Genomic DNA, 24,368 nt, shown 5'->3' on the forward strand with positions numbered 1-24,368 from the left:
CCTGCTCCTTCAAAATAGATTAAATATGTTATTGAATTTTTTTTTACATATAAACATTACATGCTAAGTTTTGGCATTGCCCTGGAGTCAGAAACCTCACCTCCAGAGATCATGGAATTTACAATTTTGGTAGAGGCCTTCTTGTTCTACAGTACTAGACCTTTACTGATGTGCGGTTTATGATCAGTATGCCCCGCCCTGAAGATCCTGGTGGAGCAGGAGTTCTGAAATTTAAAATGTATGTTCCTCTTGTCCCAATGATGTTACATACCCAATTTAAAAAGAATTGGAATCATGGTAGTTATCAATTCATGATGATGTTAAAATGCTAAATTGTTAATTGATGTCGTGCGACGATGGACGCAGACCAATTGCTAGCAATTAGTCATCTTATTGAATTAGGTGACCTTTTATTGCAGAAGTTATACATAAACAGGAGCTCATATCCATTGGTCTTGAAGCGTTTAAATACAAAGAGAACAGAAGAATTCTTATCAGTTTTGTCGCACATTCCTTGTTTTAAAAATCTGTAATCCTACATGATATGTGAATTTTTATTTACTTGTATATAGTAAGTATCAGTAGTGTAAAGACCTTTCACTTCAGCATGCATGGATACCCATCAGCTAATGCCCTGTGCATAATAACTTGTAAATATTTATGAAACGTGCTTAGCAGTCGCCGTTTGTACGTCCTTGGAATCAGAAATTTGTCAAATCGGTCAATCTCGCTGTACCTCTGTTTATGGTTATAACATTTGTCGTAGTGGACTTTTGATATCAGGGAGTGTAATCATCGTGACAAGGTATTTTCAATACGACATTAATATGAATTTGTTGTCATGGGCTGCACCTCCACCAGAAATCATGTAATAATCACACCATATTCGCAAACCATCATATTTATCTGACAATAGCTACAAAATATCTCTTGAAAACCAGCAATTTTTGTGTTCATTATTCAGCAAGGGTTTATTGGTAGATAAAAGTGTAGACAACACAAATTGATCAAAATCAATCAAAAGATTGGACGCCGTTGCGTAGATTGTAATGCATGGACGGGGCAATGTATGCATCCGGGATCATTTCAATTTGTCCGCCTTAATGGCTACAGCAAACGCATCAGCTTTCACTGTTTCTGAAATACACAAAATTTCATTTTATTTCACTTGCTATTTTGTAAGACAGACGGAAAACTATCTTAGTGACTGTTAATGTGAAATGGTTTTTTCGATACAACTCTTAACTAAACACGAATGCCCCCGCGGACTTAAAGTTTAAAATATTTGAAAGAATAGAACTGGTTGCATGTTTAAAACAAGAGGCTCAAGGGACACATCGCTCACCTGAGTTACCTTGGCCTATATCTGAAGACTTTCCATATATATTTGTATGTAAAACCTTAGTCCGTATTGTACCCCAACCTACCCCTGGAGGCCATGATTTGAACAAACCTGAATCTGCACTATGTCAGAAATATCAGGTCCGTTGGCCCATTGGTTCTTGAGAGGATGATTTTTAAAAACAAATTCTATTTATTCCCAATTTCCCATGTAAAACTTTGATCCCTATTGTGGCCCCAACTTACCCCCGGGGGGCATGATTTGAACAAACCTGAATATGTACTATGTCAGGAAGCTTTCATGTAAATCTCAGCTCTTCTGGCTCATTGGTTCTTGAGAAGATGAATTTTAAAACATTTCCCTATATATTTATATATAAAAATTTGACCCCCTATTGTGGCCCCAATCTACCCCCGGGGACCATGATTTGAACAAACTTGAATCTGCACTATGTCAGGAAGCTTTCATGTAAATTACAGCTCTTCTGGCTCATTGGTTCTTGAAAAGAAGATTTTTAAAGATTTTCCCTATATATTTTTATGTAAAACTTTGATCCCCTATTGTGGCCCCAGCGTACCCACGGCGGCCATTATTTGAACAAACTTGAATTTACACTATGTCAGGAAGCTTTCATATAAATTTCAGCTCTTCTGGCTCATTGGTTCTTGAGAAGAAGATTTTTAAAGATTTTCCCTATAAATTTCTATGTAAAACTTTGATCCACTATTGTGGCCCCAACCTACCCAAATCTTGAATCTGCACTATGTCAGGAAGCTTTCATATAAATTTCAGCTCTTCTGGCTCATTGGTTCTTGAGAAGAAGATATTTAAATGACCCCACCCTATTTTTGCATTTTTGTGATTATCTCCCTTTTGAAGGGGGCATGGTCCTTCATTTGAAAAAAAAACAACTTGAAAGCCCTTTACCCAAGGATGCTTTTGGCCGTGTTTGGTTATAACTGGCCCAGTGGTTCTTGAGAAGAAGATGAAAATGTGAAAAGTTTATGACGACGCCAACAACTCACTTGAGCCTTCGGCTCAGTTGAGCTAAAAAAAGAAAAACATGCTGTGCCTTGTGGAATCAGGTTTGAAGAGAGATTATTTTGAAGGACGAGTGCAGAGCGGACCACATGATGGATACCACACTATAGTAACCACCTGATTTTGTGTTCATTAATTTATAAATATCTGTGGAAAAGAAAGTGTGATACCTCTAGCGAAATTAGGTCGATATACAGGAAGGTAGAGCTGGATCTTAAGTTTTTATAAATTAAGGTACGCACTAAAATTGTGCTTAATCTGTGAGTTATCTATCGAGCCCCGTTGGCCACAACGCTTACCTCAATCACCTTTGCGCAGTTGTTCTTCAGAAGGATTTTAAAAAGATTCTTTACTCTCTTCTCACAAAACAATATAAACCCGTTCTTGCCCTCAGAGGTAATGACTTAACCGAACACGAGTCCAATCAATATCAATATTCCTTACTTGGCCTTGCTGTTCTGGAAGATATTTTCAAAACATTTTCCCCTTGCATTCTTGTATATGTAAAAATGGGTCCTCAGATATAATCTCACCCTAACCCGAGAGTCCATAATTTGAAAATCTTAAACAAAAACTTCCCCAAAGAACTAGAATCCACCTTAGGTATGTTTGTATATCAATGGTGCCTGGATACGATTTTTGATCCGTTTAAATGGACAGGTGTTTTGTGATAACAGATAACGATTTTGTTTGAATAAGTGAATTAAAAATATTTTTACACAAAATATACTTTGTAATTACATAAAATCTGGCTCCCAACATTTGTTCCTCAACACACTTGTCTTAACCAGGAAACCACGTGCGGAAAAAAGAACAGCAAGCTTTCTAAAAAGTATGTTGAATTCAAGCATTCAACATTTCGACATATGTTAATGATAAATCAATTAAAGGAACGCGCACAAATTAGAAAGAACAGAAAATTGTTGTAAAAGTCTTTTTTCTTCACCAAAGCCGTCCACTGATAAACGTAGTTGAATCACGTGACATATAAGTCACATTAAAGATAAACAGGGCTCAAGCATTAATTTGAAAATGAAAAGTTTAGAGGTCTCAAATACATCTTTGTATCAGTTTGTTTTTAATTTAGGTAAAATATTATTTAGAATGGTTATGCTACAATAGAAACATCGCACAGTCTCCTTCATCAGGTCGATAAAAAACCTTGAATGTTTTACGTCACCATATTGGACATAGTTTGGGGCACATGACTAGAAAAATGACGTCACACATTGCACGTTTTACTTTCATCAAATTGTCACACTAAACTGAACTAATGTAAGTGGATATGACTCTTAAGGTGTGGTTCATTACACTAAAATTGTATTTCGCTCGTTTAAGCACCTCGTATAAAGCATAAGAGTGCTTCATGTACAAGATTTCAATTGTTTTATTTGAATTGTTTGTGCTTTTCCTCCCCGAAATGATAAAAAGGTGTTTGTTTTCAAGTAAGAGATTTTTTTAAATCCAAAAGTCGCTTTGATTTCATGCACAATTATTCAATAAATCTCGCGAAGACTCGTGTAATTGTTCTAATCTTTAAATATAAAATTAGTTATGAAAGTTGAATATAACGAATAGTGATCAATCTCATAACTCCTATAAGCAATACAAAATAGAGTTGGGCAAAACGGACCCCTGGATATACCAGAGGTGGGGTCAGGTACCTAGGAGGAGTAAGCATCCCCTGTCGACCGGTCACACTTGCCGTGAGCCCTATAATTGAAACAGGTTTTTGTTAATATTTTAGATCTACAACTACAATCTTCAAGAAACATATCATTTGAAAAAAAGATGTAATAAACAAATATATTTGAAAAGAAATTAATGAAATTAAATGACCACTGAAATATTGCTATATTTTTAGATTTGAACGGAGAAAAAAGTATCGATCTCGATCAAAATGGCTATAAATTACATATGTACGACGTAATTAAATGGCTGCTAATCTTATGCACTTTTCATCTAGAAATTAGTTGGTTTTTATATATTCCTTTAATCTGTAAACCAGTTTACAACAAAGGATTGGACATGTAGTTTTCTGATTACAATGTTCGCTATGACTAATTCTTTATACATGTAATTTCGATCGGGCTGGGTTCAAATTTGAATAATCACAATATTTCTGAATTTTAGCCATTTCAGTTCAAGTTCTTTTAAAATACATTTGTCAGATGTATATGTTTTTCTAATAGACATGTTTTTAAAAAGATTTAGCCGTAGTATTTTGAAGATTTTAGCTATAGATTTAAAAAACATCAACATATTCATAGATATTTTTCATTTAAAGAATTAGAACGTCTACCTGAGCCTCACTAGATATTCATATCATGTATCAAATCACAGCGAAGTTGGAAGCTAAATTCTGTTACCTGCAAGCAAATCACCTTTTTATCATCTGGAAAAAATCATACAGAATGATTAAAAGCCGGTATCCCTTTTTCGATGATGAAATCATTCGTCATAAGAGGTGTTTTAAAGAACCATCAAATTTTGGTGTATTGAGCCACATTACCTGAACAAGGATTTCGACGATCTCTATTTAATTTAAAAGTCGTTGTATATTAGGTATATTCAGCTTTTGAAAATCGCCATATATTTGTTAGCATAAGATGCTACATGTAAAATTGAAGTAGCTATTTCTCAAATATTGTTATTATTCTACTGGCATGTACGCACTTATATATATATATATATATATATATATATATATATATATATAAATAAAATATATATATAAAGACCACATTAGGATAAAAAGAACAAAAAATGACAACAGATAGAGTTTTATTTCCTTCGCATTTACCCTGCGTAGTCTGTAATACACCGGAGGCGATTCACAGTTTTCTAATGAAAATCGTTGCATTCTGAAACTTGCGTGTGAGGTTTTTCCTCGACTTGATGGAAAAGGCCGCGCTATATTTCGATTGACTACGCTGTTCTTGAAAAAGTTTATTTTTATAATTTCCTACATACAGTATACTCTGAATATCTATTGTAGTCGCACCATAGCCTCAGGGACCATGGTTTGATCAGACATGAATATACAATACATGTATATTGTAATGCTTGCATATTAATGGAAGGTGAAGATAACGAACTGTGATAAATCCTCACATATTCCCATGTAACAATTTGAATCCATATTGTGGCCTAAACCTACCCCTGGGGTATTAATACTGACTTGAAGAAGTTTGAATCTGTACTACTTGATTTATCACCGGTCTTGGTGACGTCTCCTTATGAGTGAAACATTCTCGAAAGGGACGTTAAACAATTTACAACCAATCTACATTGATATGATTAATTCTGGCCCTGCTACTTCTGGGAATATCATCCCGTAGGGATCCGGGCTAGGATAGGTCCTCAGTACCCCTTGTTTGTCGTAAAAGGCGACTAAAACTTAAGGGGAAGGTTCTTCGGATAAGACCGAAAAAAAAACGAGGACATTTGTCACAGCAGGTGTGACACGTAAAAGATCCATCCCTTCTCATAGATCATAAGCGCCGAGCATAGGTCTGAATTTCGCCGGCAATGGTGATGTCTCCATATGAGTGAAAAATTGTCGGAGGGAAGGGGGCGTTAAACAATATATAATCAATCAATCTTGAAAATTTTATTTCAAAGATTTACTTTCATTTATTCTTATCTAAAACTTTCATTCCCTATTGAGGCCACATCTTATCCCCTCTCCGGATCATGATTTGAACAAACTTGAATCTGCACTACCTGAAGAAGTCTGTATATTACATATATCACTAATCAAGATCCTGTTATTCTTGAAATTTTGACCGTTTTTTCCTTTATCTTCCCATGCAAATATTTGATTCCGTAATGTGACCCCATCATACTCCTGGGAGCACTGGTTTCATAAGTATTGAATCTACACTACCAGAAAATGCAAGCCTGTTAACATGACTGATCGTAGTTCAACTTTTCATATGAAGAAGAGTTTTATGAAAAAGTGAAAATAACGAACAGTGAACTTTAACACATATTTCCATGTAAAACTTTATCAACATAAGAATTCTTAACTTAATGTGACCTTGACCGCTCATCAGCTGACCTCAAAATCAATATCTATCTTTTACTAATGTAATATACATTATAAAGTACTGGAAATTTTGCTTTACAAAATGGATACGAGCCAACAGAAAAAGTAATGACTTTAAGACTCCCAAACAATCAATCTGGGGTCCTAAAGATATAAACAAAACATAATTCTAAGTCTATTTTCCAGAATCACTACAAAGAATAGCGCACGATATCGTGTGACTGACAACTTATCGTTAACAAAAGGAATTTTGGTAATGATTGCAACTTGTAATTTTGAATACTTACCAGAGTGCATTTTACATTTTGTTGATTTAGGACACACTAGAAGTACTGGATAAGGAGATAAGTCCAAAGTCCTATCATAGGAACACCCGGCAAATGGATTGTAGGACGCCATGAACCAACCCAAGTCTCCCTCGCAACCACCATGAGAGTATGTTATGGCCCATAGTCGATTGACGCTAGTGCTGAAACATGCACAGTTACGAAGTCAGATTCACGACATTATATATGAATAATAATGAAGTCGGCAAAATGACCACCTACAGCTCAGTGTTCCCTCAGTATAACCACTGTATAGCACAGATCTAAACCATTGAGTCTTTATAAAACAGGGTTTTTGATTGGCAAATTATACAAGGTTATCTTTCACTTTTTAAAAAAGAAAATTGACGCTGATAGATACTTGTATATTATATAGATCAGAAATAAATATACACTAAATAAGAATCAGATATACACTAAATAAGAAATAAATATACACGAGTGCATGAACTGCGACACCCGAATCATTGTACTGCATACTTCATGAAGCGCGTTAGCATTTTCAAAAATAAAATTTAATTCTTGCATTTACATTTTACCCAGCTGTTTAAATAGTCGTATTATATTTATCAAGATTCATGCGAACATTGTTCACATTCATGAGGAAATGGTAAAGATATCGAAGGTAAAAACATTGAAAATGTAAATATTGTCGAGTATAAATTGGGGAAATCATTACAACTGTTTCAATATATTCCAAGATTGACTTTCCTCGATTGTGAAAAGTAAAACAGCGTGACTGATCAGTTAGTACAATATCTGGTTTTGTACAGATATTGTAAAACATAAAATCACCAGCAATGGTTTTTAACGGAACGTGTATTTGAAACCACTGAATTAGATGTGAGGTTTGTGTGAAAATGAACACTGTAGAAAAAGTAACGTCTTTTAATAGAGTTTTTGATGAACACTGTGAATAAACAATTCTGTTTGCTGTATTGCTCAAAGTTTGTCTTAATCTACATTATTTTGTCAGCAAATATACATGTACATATAAAATACATCCATGATCTTAAAACCAAATACATGCAATATATCAAATTTACATAAGAATTATGTTTTACAATCTTTTAAAATGTTAACGCTAATGATTATTTCATTCGTTTCTCTACAATGTTTCCTTCCAATGTAATAATTATGTTCTTACTTGGGTCTGTTATACATTGTCAAATAGATATACATTCTTCAATATCAACATGAATAGTGTTATATCATGTCTTATGTTACAAATAAATGCTCGTGAAACAATACTATATACATGTAGTCATAGATGAACGATATGCGACCAGCTAGAATGTTTATAGTAGTGGTATATGAACAAGTATGGGGATCGAATTCTAATCCTTTCATCTCAGGAACTCGGGCAATAACCTTTCTGTATCGGGTGCAGTGTGAATCCTATCTCTGATTTCAACTGAAGTTTTCAACCACAAACTGTGGGAGATTTTGTCTCCTTTCTAACTCGCAGTGATTTGTCTTTAATCATAGATTGTTTACTATGTGCACGCCCACCCTCGGTCGTTTCTCAGTACAACTTGCGAGGCCCACTTCCACTGCAACGACCGAGTGTGGCATATGTTGTGATATTCAATCAATAATGTTTTTATTACACACATATCTTTTTTTCAAATTCTATGCTCATCTTATTGCATATTGTTTGCATTTTCGGTAACAGACAAAGTGTTTACGCTAATTGTTTTATTTTAGGCAAATGTGACGTCATAATTTGCAAGTAGAATATCTCTCCTAACTCGAAACGAGCGAAATTGTAACAAATTTTGCCCGGTGACCTAAATTTTTCTGTACAGACTATGATAACCAATAGTTTGTTTTTCTTTTCTTAAGAATTTTCTTGACATATTGTCCAGAAAAAGGGTGTTGCTCCAATTGGGTTTACGGCTACATAACTCAATTAGACATGATATAGTACATAATTTTTTTTTCTCAAAACTCTTCTGATGAATTTATGCCTTTGAATGTAAAACCAGGTTTCTTAACATCGATTGCGAGTTCGGCTTTGTAGAAATAATGTACCGGATGTCCTACAATTTGACAAATTTTCTTATTGTTTACCGATAGTATACTATATAGTAACATCATATATATATATATATATATATATATATATATATATATATATAATTTATCACAAGCCTTCACACTGATTGCATTTTGTATTATAAAATATATATGTTTAGTGTTACAAATTCAATCAGGTCTTTGAGAAAACACCTGGATCATTGTACACAACGTTACCGTGAATATGCTGAACTAACCTTCACATAATTGTAACTTCTACTACACTTTATAGGATGCATGACGTGTGTGAGATTTTCTAAACCTCATATTGCCTGAGATTTTCATTTTGTCTACGTAGACCTTCCAGGCTTTAGCAACGTGTTGTATTTCTACATGGTAATTTGATGAACAAGAGCAACACTTAATACTCACGCTACAAAATATACCTGACCAATATATTCGATTTCAAAAAAATAATAGTAATCAAAGGAAAAATTAACATTCCAACGTCAGCCGCGATACGGGACCTCCGTTTTGAAGGTCATATCCAAAATCTTGACCCGTGACTTCCAAATGCCGAGCGTTTAGCGAAGGAGCAATCACTACCCATGTTTGACGCGATCATGACACGAGAGGGGCTTGAACACACGACCTCTATAGTTATGTACAATGCGCGTATGAATCTAGAAAAATAATAAAAATTAATCTCTTTTTTGAAAATACCGGAGGTTATGTACCGCGCTTCATGAAGTAAGCCGGGGTGAGGCCTCGCAATTCATATACCCTGATGTATTTTCAAAAATGAAATTCATTTCTTGAAAATCACGCATTTGATGACTGCTATTTTGTATGTGTACTGAGTCAGATTATCGTAGACTTATTCGCAATGTGTCTATCCTGTTTTGTGCTTTTGTATTTAACTTGGCCCCACCTACATAAAATATTAACAAATTATTGGTAAGGTTTTGTAATTGGGTGTTATTACAGACAAATGTCATTTTATTATCAAAAAAACGTCATTTTGAGTTTTATACGAGATGAAGACACAGTGAGCGGCTTCATGAACAAGATTTGATAAAAAGTTTATCTACTTTTATGTCTATACATGTATAACAATAGCTAGCCTTCTATAGATCTATAGATTTATATCCATGCACTTTTCCATAAAAATTTCTAACATCCGAGGGATTAATATCTTGAGTTCTTTAACAGATTTACAGGATTTTCCCAACAATAACATCAGAATGATAGGCATACTCTTTATGAAATTAAAGGAACTTGTTTATAAATTACAATGTCATTTTAGCAGGTCAATTACGGCCCTTCCTGTAAATATTCCTAGTAAAATTAATATATTTCGTAATTTTAAAGTCAGCATGCTTACTTTAGTGAGCTATCAAATTTTACAAATGGATCGGGTTTTTTTGTTGGTTTTTTTGTTGTTGCTTTTTTGTTTGTTTGTTTGTTTGTTTGTTTGGTTCTTTTTATAAATAAAAACTCGGACAGATTAGAAATATTCAAATAGCACGGAATGTTACATTTAATGAGATGAACGTATTTGGACATCATCTGATTGCGTGTGAGGCAGTGATCCGCGATACACGTATAACATTGCCACGATCCTAAATGAAAGCAGATATCCTTCCACTGATGGAAAAACAACAGCTGTTGAATTAAACCGTATGTATATATATACTATTTTCGACTCCCAACTAATCTTTCAGATAGATCCTTTTACTACAGAACCGAGGGTATTTGCTATGGATAAAATTATTCTATTGGTTTTTGCTCTGGTAATGACTATAGGTCGTGTTTTCTGTGAAGAGGGCGATTTGGAAGCAAGAAATATAAATCTACAAAATGAGATTGAGAAGTGCCAGCTATGTTGTTCAAACGACCCCAGAGAACACCGTGTGAAAAACTCTGACCCTTTGAAATGTGAGGAAAACTTTCAGAGTATCTCCGAGTTCTGTCAAATGTTGGAAAGAAAGAAGCAACTAAGAAGAAACGCGGATTCAAATATCAATAAGGATTGCAATTTGAAATGTCATACGGAGTATCGAAAATTTTGTGTTCGTAGGGGACAGTGCATTATCAAAAGCCACAAGGAGTGTAAACCAGACTGTTCCACCATGAAACCCAAGAAAAAATGTGAAACAGAATGTCGAAAGGCTTTCAAAAAGGTCTGCAAAAGTGATGGAAAATGTAGAAATGAAACGATAATGGACTGCAAAGAAAAATGTTAGGTAGGCATGTTTGAAAGTTCTAAAGAAATTCTCAGATTTTTTTTTAATCAATTATATGATACATGTATATGTATATTTAATCTTCTTTATAAATACATGTAGCTACATTTATTTAATTTTACATTTCTGTTTCAGAACTGACATCGATATCTGCCAGATCTAAGGAACCTGTGTGTTGTTTGTAGATCCAATAAATAAATAAAATACAAAAATACAATAAAAAGACAGATTGAGTTTTATTTTCTTCTGCGTTAACAAAGGATCCAGTGTCGCATGCCCAGTCAAGGTCGCTATGTTAAATAGGTGGTTTAAACATGACATTCAGAGGAGATATACTTACCGGTACAAGGTTAAAAAACGGAAACTTTGCATGTTCACCCCTTACTGGGATGGTTTGTAAGAGTTATCGCTCTTTCCCAAAGGGTAGCGTTGCAGTCGGTGGTTGCTATGGTATCGAAGCGACTATATGTCAACAAATGTGACGAAACCTTTTTATAAATGAGCGTCTTACATATTTAAATATAGGATTCAAAATTGTTCATACTGACGGACAGCTTAATTCCAAATATTGTGTGATTTCAACGGGCGAATGCTTCATCTGCGATATAAAAAGCAATTCATGAAATAAATATCTACTGTTTATATATTGGTACTGTATTTATATCAATTTATTTAATAATATCTTTTCCAGATGCAAAACATGTAAGCTATACAACCATTTTTTTCTATTCTAACTGCATAAAAATCCAACCTCCACTCCCCGCAACCAGTGCTCCCACTGGAGCAAAATTCCCTTTCGCCACTTTTTCTCATGCTTTACAATTATTTCCATCATATTATTTTATTCATTACACTGATTTTAGCATTTTGAATCAGTTACATTACTTAATCATATCCAGCTACCATACCTAAACACTTCTTTCTGAAATAATAAGAAGTTGATTTGTTTGATAAATTCTATTATGGAAATCAAAAAATCAGATAATAAATCATATAAATATAAACTTCATGATGCTACACCCCTTAGTGAAAACAGACAGTTGGTAAAATGGGTAGTAAAAACCGGGCCGGGCCGGGTTAGATCTTCGTAGTCCGCATTTATTAGTTTTCTTCGTTGATATGTCATTGTTTCTTTTGAAACTTACGGAATATATTCTCAATGATACATTTAGTCTTCGCCACAAATTTCAGCACATAATATTACCTATAGGTAAGGAATTCAATGATTGTATGGAATCTGGTTGGTAAAATGGGTAGCGAGACCAAAGCACACATTATTGCATATTTTCTGTATAATATGCATCTGCTGCTGAAAACCTAGCATTTTTTCAATTCACATAGAGTTGAATTTAATACTTAATTAATGCATTATTTGATCATTTAAATGCCTTTTATCTTAATTATCGGCCAAACCCGGGCCAAAAGGAAACCGGATGCTGTCGACCCGGGCCAGCGTTATTTATTCCGATTTAATTGCTAATGCTTTGATTAATTAACCAATAATAATGGTCCTAAAAAAATATTACCGACTGATAAATTATGCCTACTTTATGAATATTTAAACTGGATAGAGTTTAAAGAGGATTATATGGAGAGCAATTAATTACTATGTATACCCTGCCTGATTAAAATAAAAAAATAAAAAATCCTAATTTATTAAAAATTAAAAACATTTTAACCATAATAATTATGATCTGTATAATATTGACTTAAAATGTTGTATTTATAGTGCTAGTATTCATTTCTTCCATTAATAAAAGATATATAATTTAAAAACATCTTAAAACGTCAAGATATGAAGTGTGCATATTCATAATATAAAATGATTGTATTATATTTCTAATTTTTAAATGAAACAATTAACAACACAGTATATGTACATAAATATTATTTTCAAAATGGCACTCAAGTAAGTCTGCATATGCTTGTTAAATTTTAAGTTAAATTTGAGGATCATGAAAATTGGAATTTTGGTAGGCCTTCCTGCTCTACATCACTATGCATTTAGTTTTTCTTACATATATGTGGTGGTAGAGAAGAAGATTGTTAAAAATTATTCAATTTTGTGGCAGTTTCTGCCCTGCTTTTAAGGCTCAAGGGATGTAGGAGTCCTGAAATTTACCATTTATGTCCCCTTTGTCCCAAAGATGCTTCATACCAAATTTGAAAGGAATTGGAATGATCATACTTATCAAGAAGTTAAAAATGTTCAATTATTAACGCACGATGACAGACGACAAGCAAATGTAATGTCACCGGAGACCTACAAATCGTAGAAACGACTTTTTAAATCGTAGAAACGACTTTCTAAATCGTAGAAACGACTTTCTAAATCGTAGAGACGACTCTTTAAATCGTTTCTACGATTTTCTAAATCGTGTAAACGACTTTCTAAATCGTAGTTCTAAACGACTTTTTACATCGTTTCTACTATTTAATAAATCGTAGAAACGATTATTTTTATTTTTTCTGCTAGGGTAAATTGGCACGAATTTCATACGCCGCCGTAAGTAACTTAATGATAGTTAGGTTAAAATTTAAATTAAAAAGATGGTTCTTATAAAGATACCTCCAAGTGGTAAGAACCGTGCAATGTCTCGTTTCATGAGATCGTGCATGTGATAGCTAACATTCTCATTTTATTCGGAATTTTAATATCTGGCCCGGGTTACCGTATCCGGTTTCCTTTTGGCCCGAGTTTTAATAAATCGTGAATATTAAATATATAAGACTCGCATAACAAGTGCTACAGCATTTTGGTGATAAATTATCATAATATTTATCCAAATCATGTGTAGTTTCATTGTTGTGTCACATAATTCAATCGTAATCGCAGAAAAATGTGTATTTTTCCTCGCTACCCATTTTACCAACCTGAAATAAACAAACGTTGATATTTTCACAGTGAAGCAAAATTATGCCGTAATTTTTGTAGCGAAGAGCCAATGTATCATCCAGATTATGATTAAGAAGTTTTACACCAAACGAAAATAAAATAACGAAGAAAACTTAAAAATTCGGATTACGAAGGTGATCTGACCCGACTCGGTTTTTACTACCCATTTTACCAACTATCGTGAAAACATTGTGTACATTGCCCGAAATGCAGATGTCACAAAACATCAAGCCCAATATAGAATCGTATCTCAACCATTCCCTATTAGATTTCCGTTTTGGTATGGAAGATTTTGCAATTTGGTCAGAATCAGATGTTTGAGCAGGTGGGGTTGACTGTAAAGCCAAACAGAGATATATTTTTGAAATTTAGATTGACTAGGGTCAGAAGCTACAAGTTTAGTGTCAAAATAGAATGGGTGCATATAGTCTTATGAGATTAACATTTTTATACTGTTGCGCACCGAACTTCAAAGAAAATTATTATCAAAATTGCTATGTCCATGTCAATGGTGACCGACCGCATTGTTTATGAAATATTCGAACTAAAATCAAACACATCAAAATCAAAATCTTGTAATCAACGAACTTGGCCGCAAAAACAAACAATTGATGTATATACATTATGCACAATAATACGGCCAATTTAATTACGTCGGTTCTGCGGTTAAGAATTGACATTAATGTGGAGATGATAACACGATAATGAATAAGACTTTAAATAAATGTTAAACAATTGACCACAGCAGGGTACACAGCTGTCCGATGTACTTTATTACATAATCACCGACTTTTTTGCAGCCATACATTACCCGGGGCTATTATATGGTCTTCGTGACCAGCTCTGTGTGCACTGGAGCGACGCGAGATTTCCAGTCACACGCATTGACGGAATAAACATATTTTGACTGCATAAACAAACAGGCGATAATGTGTCACTGACAAAGGAAAATACAAGACAGATTTTAAAATACAAATTATTGCAAAAAGGGATTTCCGCCACTTTATTTTTTTTTCCGCCAGTTTTGAAAAAAATTCGCCATTGGCAGCTCGAGCACTGCCCGCAACTCACAATTAAGCACACGAAGAGCGACTTAAAAACACATACCTAAATTTCAATATGGCAAAAAATATTTTAGTAAAATAATTGTGATATAGTACATGTATACATGTAACTCTTCTAGGTAAGACTATAATGCGTGCATATTTACTTTTGTCTTCTTAGGTACATTTTTTTTTTCTTTTTTAGGAAAGTTTATAAGCTCGAGAAATGTATGCTTTGAAACATCAGATCTGCAATATTTTTTCTGAGAAGAACGTGTAATTAGAAAGTTTGGCAGCTGATGCGAATGAATGGTTTTCGTGGCATACATTTCATCCCCAATACCACCCCCTCCCCAGATAGCAAATTAAACACTGTACTTAATTTCCTTTATTAGTACCCTACCAATGAAGTCGAAGGGGACTATAGGTTTAGGCTCCGTCCGTATGTCTGTCCGTCAATTAAGTTTTCCACACTTTTTTCTCTTTTCTTGCAGATGTTTATTTGCTTTGCCATAACAAGTTACAGATCAAGTTTGAATTTGGTCCCGGTCCGTTGATTTTTCACTTAGTTCTGACCATTTGACGTAGAAAAATAGAATGAATAATCAGTTTTCCAGACCTTTTTTGTTGTGCTTGCAGATATTCATTTGATATTTGGTACATTACTTTGCCATAACAAGTTACAGATCAATTTCAAATTTGGTCTCGGTCCGTTGAGTTGTGACACGGGACCTCGGTTTTTGCGGTCTCATCCGAAGGACCGCCCCATTTAGTCGCCTTTTACGACAAGCATGGGGTACAGAGGCCCCGATAAATGAGGTCAGAGAAATGTGTATCATACTATGACATATGTAAGTATTCCTCTAAAGAAGAAGTTGATGGGTTCAAACTCGATTTACTGTGTAATCGTTTTAAAACGTCGCGGGACTTTCAAGATACGGATCCACTCTGACTTTTATCGCGCGTTGAACGTAATTGTAGGGTATGTCACTTCCGGATTACAATAACAACCAAGTAAACAAACATGAAATACTTTAATTGCTATCAAGTTACTGTATTTAAATGCTATTTTTGAAAGAAAGGAATCACTACAACCATTTTATAGGAAAATACAATTGATTAAATTATGCGAGTCGGCGCGGGAAATAAATTTAGGGAATATCTTGAGGATATCGGTAAAACTCCACGCCTTGCATCCAATGGTACGAGTCTAAATGAGCCCTTTCCCTTCCATCTAATTTACACCCAGGTACTAAGCACCAATAATGACTTGGGTCGTCATCGTGGGACTGCGCATAGCTCTTTACGGACCGTCTGTTAGCAAAACACCATACGTATCGATGTCAACTTTGCACTACGATTGGTTATTATCACGTGACCGTGGTGTATAAACGTCAAATATAATCGGTCGTTCCGGCATATCCGGGATATGCCGGAACGACCGATTATATTTGACGTTTATACACCACGGTCACGTGATAATAACCAATTGTAGGGCAAAGTTGACATCGATACATATAGTGTTCCGCTATCAGATGGTCGTAAAGAGCTATGCGCAGTCCCACGATGACGATCCAAATCATTATTGGTTATCGATCAAGTTGTTTATACATCATAGAAACACATTTCAATTTAGCTATGGCTTCGCCACGAAATAGGGTCCTGTTAAATTGCGATGAGAAAAAGCAAATCATTACATACCAAGGACATCATCCAAAATGTACCCATCAGGATATTGCAATTCATTTTTCTGTTGTATGGGAAAAGTCTATAAAAAGAAGGACAGTGGGCGACATCTTAGTAGCAAAGGATGCAATTCTTGCCGACCCTGATCCAATCTCTGAAGGCTCGCCTGCCAGGAAACGGCACCGCAGTGCACTTAATACTGACTTAGAAAAGGCGTTGTTTATGTGGTTTACGCAAGTCAGGACAAAAAATATTCCTGTTACCGGGGATATGATAATTGAAAAGGGAAAACAGTATGGTGCAGAGCTAGGAATATCAAATTTCAAATATTCTGAAGGGTGGCTAACTCGTTTCAAACAATGTCATGGAATTTCTTCCAGAATTATAAGCGGTGAAAGTGCCGGAATTGATGTGAGTTTGATTATTGATGGCCGGAAAGAGGCAATAGAAGTAATGAAAAAATATGATTTGAAAGATATTTATAACATAGACGAGACAGGACTGTTTTACCGAATGTTACCCGATCGCTCATTTACATAAGTATTGTAAATAGAGGAAAGATAACTCTTACATATAAGAGAACGGTAACTCTATTTCTTCAAGATGGCAGTAACTCAATTCATCGCCAAATTCGTTATAATGCCATAATTTCATAAGAACAAAAGGTGGCGGTTTATCGAGAGTTGACTGTATTGATTGAATATACATTTACCTCACTTCTTAAGAAGAAAAATAAAATTATAACAAATGTATATAATACTAAAAAGGAAGCATTGTAGGGTATTTTTGTTCTAACATAGTTTACGTTATACATGAGTTAATGTTTCAAATGATTTCCATTTCTTTTCAAACTGATCTGTACAATTAATTTTCCTTGCAATTTGTTTTTCTACTCTGTATACATTAGTCCTGATGGCTTTCAATTACTCAATGACAGACAATTTCCAGTACATTTGGTTAAAAATATATAATGTTTCAAATGGTAAGTTACAAAGTTTACCATTTTCATTTTTGAACATCCAAGGATAAAAGTTTTTTTTCTATCAGTTATAATATTGAATGAAAAGGTTTCCGTAAACCAACATTGCGTATTTCGTTAAAAAAAAATACTGGCTTTTTCACAATTATACATAATGTGTTCCAATGATTCTTTCTCCTCTAAACAAAAAGTACATAAATCGTTGTCTGATTTCCCATTCATTTTCAAAAGCGTATTTGTAATCAAAATTCTATGATTTACTCGATATTGTAGCCACTGTAATTTACTATTATAAAAACATTTTTATGAATTCCTCTCCATTCTTCTCTTGATATTTCAAATTGATTATCTTGTTTGTTTTTGTCTAGTTGGTTTTTCTTGCTAGAATTGGTAAATTTTTACATGAAATAGAAGACTGTACGTTGACCTAGAATACTTTATGATGAAGTAATGGATACAATTTGATTAGCAAATTCAGTACGAGGTGACGAATTGAGAGGTTAACCAAGTTTTTCAAATCTAGATGAACTAAACATTATCAAAACAATATCATGATATACATATATAATACTTTCAAAGATAAATGAGTAAATTTTGCCGATAAACTCGGAAAGGCTTGCTCCAGAGTTGCAGTGTACTGCTTACACCTTTGATATTGTTTCATATGTGAGGCGAAGTCTGTGATCTTTAACCGAATCTTACTTGACTCGTAATTATCGTTAAATTAATTGAAAACCTACTTTGATTTTTTATATATATTCCGAAACAGCAAAAAGAGTGAAGTGGTGGACACGCTTTTTGTCAGTGTGCTATTTTTTTTTTTTAAATGATACGTTATGAAGTAAATCCGTATATAATGTTTAAATTTTAATCGATACTTTGATATTGATTTCACAAAAGAAAAAAAATATTCATAATTGTTAAATAAATGAAGTGTGGTTGGTCATTTTTTCAACCTGTGATTTTAGCCTTAAATCAGTCGTATGGAAATTTCCAGAACTAAGAGACCATGTGTAATTGAGTTTAGGATTAACATCGCAAATCTCTCTCTCTCTCTCTCTCTCTCTCTCTCTCTCTCTCTCTCTCTCTCTCTCTCTCTCTCATGACCCCAGAGCCCAGAAATACTGTCATCTTTCGATTAGTTAGTGGAAGCAATACCTCGCTTTTCGGTAACAACCCATTTCGTATACAAACAATATTGCATTTTTGATATTTAAAAAAAATAAATCTTATTTTCATCAACAGGCCGTTTTTATTATACAAGTAAAAAGAACAAAAACTTGTGCACAGCGATATGAACGATATTCATTTTGCTGAAAATATTGCATATCTATTTTAACAAAACGTTACTAGTATTTGCACACGTTCCCCGAATAGAATACACGTACTTCACATATCAATTATCGTGCATGATCTGATGTTTTTAATTAATTCAGTTACATCCCCTCCCATTTCCTGTAATTACATATACAATTATTAAAGTAGTGAATTAATCAAAGTATTGCTCTCTCATTGAAATAATGATATTAGAAATAAAATATCTGTCATGTGACCAGTGGTTATTGCATGCCTTTTTTAAATACCCCAATGAAAAGTAAAGTTTTGGTCAGATGATCGCTTGGGTATTTTCCTCTTCCCGCCATACATGTTCATCGCGCACTAATCGCCTGATAGTTGGTGAGAGTGGATGTGCAGAATGTGTCTGATCAGAGCACCTCAACTATGAACATTGGCGATTTACACGATTTGGGGCCGGGGTAGTTTTTATTCAATATGGATCATAAGGATGTTCCCACAAGCATGTGATGATTCACCATGTGTTGAGATTGTCAGGTTTATTTACACAGCACAGTTTTAAGAAATATGAAAATGATGGTTCTGTCCACTAGTGTATCTCCAGTTATTATACACTTTTATAAAATGAAAAACCTTACAGTCATGATACAAAAAACGGTTAATCTTCAATTCTCACACGCTAATCTAATTTGCAATGGATCATAGAGTGAATATTTTTGCTGTGTTTTGGTCTGTAAACATATGGTCCTCCCGTCAAATAACAAAAGTTTTGGTATAAATTAGCTAAATGACAATTTATGGTACCTGCAACAAGGAATTTGTGTTTCACCGGGGGGATGTTTCAAAATATTTTCTGTTTTCCATCGATTCCCATAGTGAAATGCATTATTTTAACTCAGATCATAGAGTTATCTCTCTTTGTTTTGTCAATTAAATAAACTTTTATGAAAAATCATATAAATATCTATATTGACGTAAAACTCATTTAAAAATGGTAACTTTTAAATGTTAACAAAAGGTAGGCGGCGAAACAATACTATCGTTCGCAGTACTTCGCGAGTTTCTATCCTTCGCAGTACTTCGCGAGTTTCTATCGTTCGCAGTACTTCGCGAGTTTCTATCGTTCGCAGTACTTCGCGAGTTTCTTACAGGAGGTTGCGAACCCTGGGTCCCCATTCCGTGACCTTAGGATACGTGACCTTAGGACGTCCTGTCTTCACAATGTGTGTAATGTCCTTTAATCTAAATTTCTGGATCGACCCGTTTTAGGTTTCCTCAGGAAGCTTAACATATATCATGGAAATCAACATGTATTGGATACCATACGGTGCATAGCTAGGCTTAATATAAAACATCGGTTATTTGATCAGTAATCATACACCTAATATAAAGTCAGCATTTCGCAAATTCTATGGTCGTTATAACTATCTAGTTCGCCAATACAACCAGTCATTGGGTCAAATGCTGTCTGACGTGTTTCTTGCCGACTGTTAGGCCGTTCTTGGTACACTGATTTTGACAACGGATAACTCCGTTTACCTGATCAAGATAGAGGGTTCATGACACCTCCTAGGCACCTGATCCCACCTCTGGTATATACAGGAGTCCATGTTTGCCCAACTCTATTATGTATTGCTTATAGGAGTTATGAGATTGATCACTGTTATTTTCGCCTTTCATATTCTATTGAAACCCCAAACAGTTGGGAAATAAGTAATATTATTTAGATTTATCACACAAGATTGGAATATTTCCCTGGAGCATATATGAAGAAAGCTTTACAGTAGAATTAGCTTTTAATATCTAGGTCGAATTCAAATGGAAATCTTTCCACATGAAGTTGCTTAGAATGTATGGAAAAGTGCGCAGCAGATAAATGCGCGTGCTTATGGGTGATTTAAATGAAAACAAATAGGTCACTCAAAGGCAATCACAGAAACTGATGATAAATACTATACAGTCAATATTCTTGTGAAAGTTATTCAACTGTAAGAAGACGCAATAGTCTCTTTATAAAATCATGTAGCAAGTTTATGGACAGACAATAAGGGAATCTATAGTCATCTCCGATTACACTCGACGAAGTAAATCCAAAACTCGTGTCATAAGGATCAAACATGAAACAAGACTACGGAAGGTGAAGACAACAAACAGCGATCATTCAATCTCATAGCTCCTTGAAGGAATACAAACTAGAGAGTTGGGCAAACGCGGACACCTAGATGGGTTGCGTTTCAGTTCGTAACGTCTAGCCTAGGGGCTAGGCATGGTCGCTGATTTGTGCTATTTTACACTTTATTGTCTTTTTGTTACTTCAAGGCGAACAGACAACAAAACAATATTTACCGACTTTTCGTCCCGAAATAAGGAAAATATGACAAAGTGATAATATATGCTAATAATGAAAAGAAAAAAATTCTAAAATGGCACAAATTAGCCACCATACCTAGCCCTTAGGCTAGCCGCTACGATCTTGAATGCAGCCCAGGTGCCTAGGAGGAGTAAGTATCCCCTGTCGATCGGTCACATCCGCCGCGAGTCCTATATGCGGAATAATCCGTAGTCAAAATTCAATGTGCCATTATGCAAGACTAAAAGGAGAGAGAGAAAAGCGAGTTTATTGCGATTGCAACAGATATAGATCGAAGTCCCATTTGTTACATATAATACGCAAGATACCTTAAAAAAGTATAGCTTCTTAGTGGATCTTAGAAAGAACATGAAAATGAACATCTGTTTCAGATGTATCTTAGAAACAATGTCATTGGTGTTTCAATTCTAAATTATCTAGCAATTGAAAAGTGATCGGAGTGGCCGTGATTTACCTCGAATATCCATTCACAGAAAAATAGAGATAAGTCTGCGTATCTGTGACATCTGTCCAGCTAGAGGACTCGACTCGATTTCCGGAGTACCAAGAAGTTTTGTTCGAATCAAGCCCATTAAAGACGATCTCTTGTGTCCATGTGGAGTTTACAATGATCGTAAAACGAACCTGAAAACATACAAATTTACATGACAGCAATAAAGGGATGCTTTCGAAATGGATGTTACGTCGTAAAGACATTATAAATTTTTGATAATGACTATTTTCTAAAGTGGCTTTATGCCGTCATGGGCATGTACATGTACATCTAAGTATGATAATGTTTCTCAATACTAATTCATTCTTCAAAACACTATAAACTATTCACAAATCTTTATCTGTATTATGAATTCTGTCGACCAAACATGAAAAGGGAAAACTTGACATTTTGTCAGACTGGGTAAAAAGTATAACAGGAATATACAATTTCGTGTTAGACCTGTTACAACAAAACTGCGTACCATTTATCCTTCTGTGCTTAGTAAACCAGATATAATCAAAGGATTAGATAAGATAAATGAGAAATATGTACTACTTTTAGCTGAAAAGTTGCTGGTAACAACATTGTACATGTACGTCTTTGTTTGTAAGCTGTATGTTAAAAGAAATTGTCTTTAATTTCTCATTATACATAACTTCAAGTTCCCTTTCAAAAGATGAATGCTTTCAAAACAACAATTCAGTTTTACCACAGATTACGAAGATATTGTCAATGAGGAACCCCAGCATATCTTTTTTATCAACTTCAGAGCACCTGTGCGTAGAATCAGAGTGGCGTCTAACAAAGCAATTTTCTATATGACTGATCACTAGATAAAACTATGTTCTTCTCTATATTTGTTGAAGAAGCAACTGCCTATGATGTAAAAAGTGTGGTCTTAAATTTATCGTAAGGAATGGTCATGTAAAGTGTTGAAAAGTTATACGTTTTAATTTGAGAAAAAATTGTGATTTCAAATTTACAAAAAGTTCTTTAGAATTATTTAGAATTACATTTGATTTACTCTACTTCCGGCATATGTTGTGGCAAAATACATATGAATTTTGTCCTTCACAGCTGTCAATATCCTCGTGAGGAGTCAAGATACGGGCTTGGTAGAACATTTACTGGATCCAGCAATGTATCTTTGTTTGTAGGGGTCTTTGTGAAGTTTAGGAATCCATTACAGGTACGGTAAATACTGTACACCATGTTGTAATTGTTATTAATTTCGGGTTTTCTTGCAGGCGTTTTGCTAGTTTATTTGAAATTTAATGTTACATAGAGGATACATGGTTTTTCTTACAGTTTTCTATTGAGAAGCTGTTTTACTGTTTGTAAAATATCCTCATTTTTAGCCATATTCCCAACATGTTGACATTCGTGTTTAGCTCAAGTGTAGAAAATATTAGCTTCCCTAGCCCATGCATTTGTTCAGTAACGGTAATCTATAGTGTGCTCTTGACGTCCAAGTCTCGGTTGTATTAAAGGTGAATGTAATGTATTCAATGCAAGTTAGAGCGAGGCATTCTGTTCTGTCTATGCGCATTTTAGCAATTCTTGACTTTATTGTAGTTTGGGAGTGACTATATTCGCAAATATCCGGACACACTGTTCAACGGCAGATAACATTCATTAATTTGAATTTGTTATGACTTATTTCAATGTAGAGTTATCCCTCTTTTACTGTGTTTTGTTATTCGAATATCGTCTTCTTAATCAAACTTCCATTCGAAGTATATTCCTAAAGTCAACTATTATCCCATTCGAGATCAGGGTTAGAATAAGACCTCAGTATCCCTTACTTATCGTAAGAGGGGACTAAATGGGGCCGGATAAGACCGCAAAAACTGAGGCCCCGTGTCACAGCAGGTGTGGCACGATAAAGGTCCCTCCCTGCTCAAAGGCCGTAAGCGCCGAGCATAGGCCAAAATTTTACAGCCCTTTAACGGCAATGGTGACGTCTCCATATGAGTGAAAGATTCGCAAGCGGGACGTTAAACAATATACAATCAATCAATCATTTAGAGACGCCGCTAACACTAGCTAATACCGCAAAATCCTTGACATATGCAGGACTTTAAAGGCCGTAGCAGCGAGGACTTGTTATCGTGTCAACGCATGCAATACAGTGAGACTACGGTCAAACTCAATCATGACTGTTTATGATATGCTAACATATCATCAAATTTTGCCATGGCCTTCTTTGGACAATCTCTTTAAGGATGTTTACTATACCTCTTGTACCCCTAGTTCTTCCCAAGCGTCAATGAGTCCCGCTCGATAGGGAGTAGAACATCCGGGAACTTTAGCCATGGTCATGCATTGCGAGGGAAAGGATGCATTCCTTTCCTCTTGGGTGCTACTGAACATCTCTAGAGGATGAGCTCCACTGTTACTTTGGATTTTGTAGACTACCGTCCACGAACCTTCCATTTTGTCTGTAGTGACAGTCATTGCTTACACGTGATAGGTGAAGTTATTACACATAATAAATTACATCAGGAAAAGACAAAGGTCAAAATCAGACAACAGAACTGTGATAAGAAGTACATATTCATGCTTCATTCTGTTAATTTTCATCAATGCTGTTGTTT

The 24,368-nt window shown here is 34.8% G+C and overlaps 1 protein-coding gene and 1 long non-coding RNA gene across 2 annotated transcripts; one reads left to right on the top strand and one right to left on the bottom strand.

Annotated features, from left to right (window-relative positions):
* Positions 1–163: 163 nt before the first annotated feature.
* Positions 164–24,206, bottom strand: LOC125647097 (uncharacterized). The gene is made up of 4 exons (XM_056142337.1): positions 24,010–24,206; positions 21,751–21,920; positions 6,722–6,903; positions 164–1,137 (listed from the first exon to the last, which is right to left on the bottom strand). Exons 1-4 carry the CDS (start codon positions 24,142–24,144, stop codon positions 1,082–1,084), a joined length of 543 nt encoding a protein of 180 aa, XP_055998312.1. The 5' UTR covers positions 24,145–24,206; the 3' UTR covers positions 164–1,081.
* Positions 8,918–11,248, top strand: LOC125647472 (uncharacterized). Its single transcript, XR_007359966.2, has 2 exons — positions 8,918–11,025; positions 11,161–11,248. It is a non-coding gene; the product is annotated as an uncharacterized LOC125647472 (long non-coding RNA).
* Positions 24,207–24,368: the final 162 nt, after the last annotated feature.

The sequence above is a fragment of the Ostrea edulis genome, chromosome 6, assembly GCF_947568905.1.
Source record: "Ostrea edulis chromosome 6, xbOstEdul1.1, whole genome shotgun sequence".
Taxonomy (NCBI): Eukaryota; Metazoa; Mollusca; class Bivalvia; order Ostreida; family Ostreidae; genus Ostrea; species Ostrea edulis.

Bases quoted from the DNA above. Each gene is read 5' to 3' on its own strand.
- LOC125647097 (XM_056142337.1), bottom strand. From the start codon at position 24,144: ATGTTCAGTAGCACCCAAGAGGAAAGGAATGCATCCTTTCCCTCGCAA. The intron at 21,921-24,009 runs GTATAGTAAACA...GTATGTTTTCAG, and splicing joins AAGAACTAGGGGTACAAGAG to GTTCGTTTTACGATCATTGT. The intron at 6,904-21,750 runs GTAAATCACGGC...TGCATGTTTCAG, and splicing joins TCTGTGAATGGATATTCGAG to CACTAGCGTCAATCGACTAT.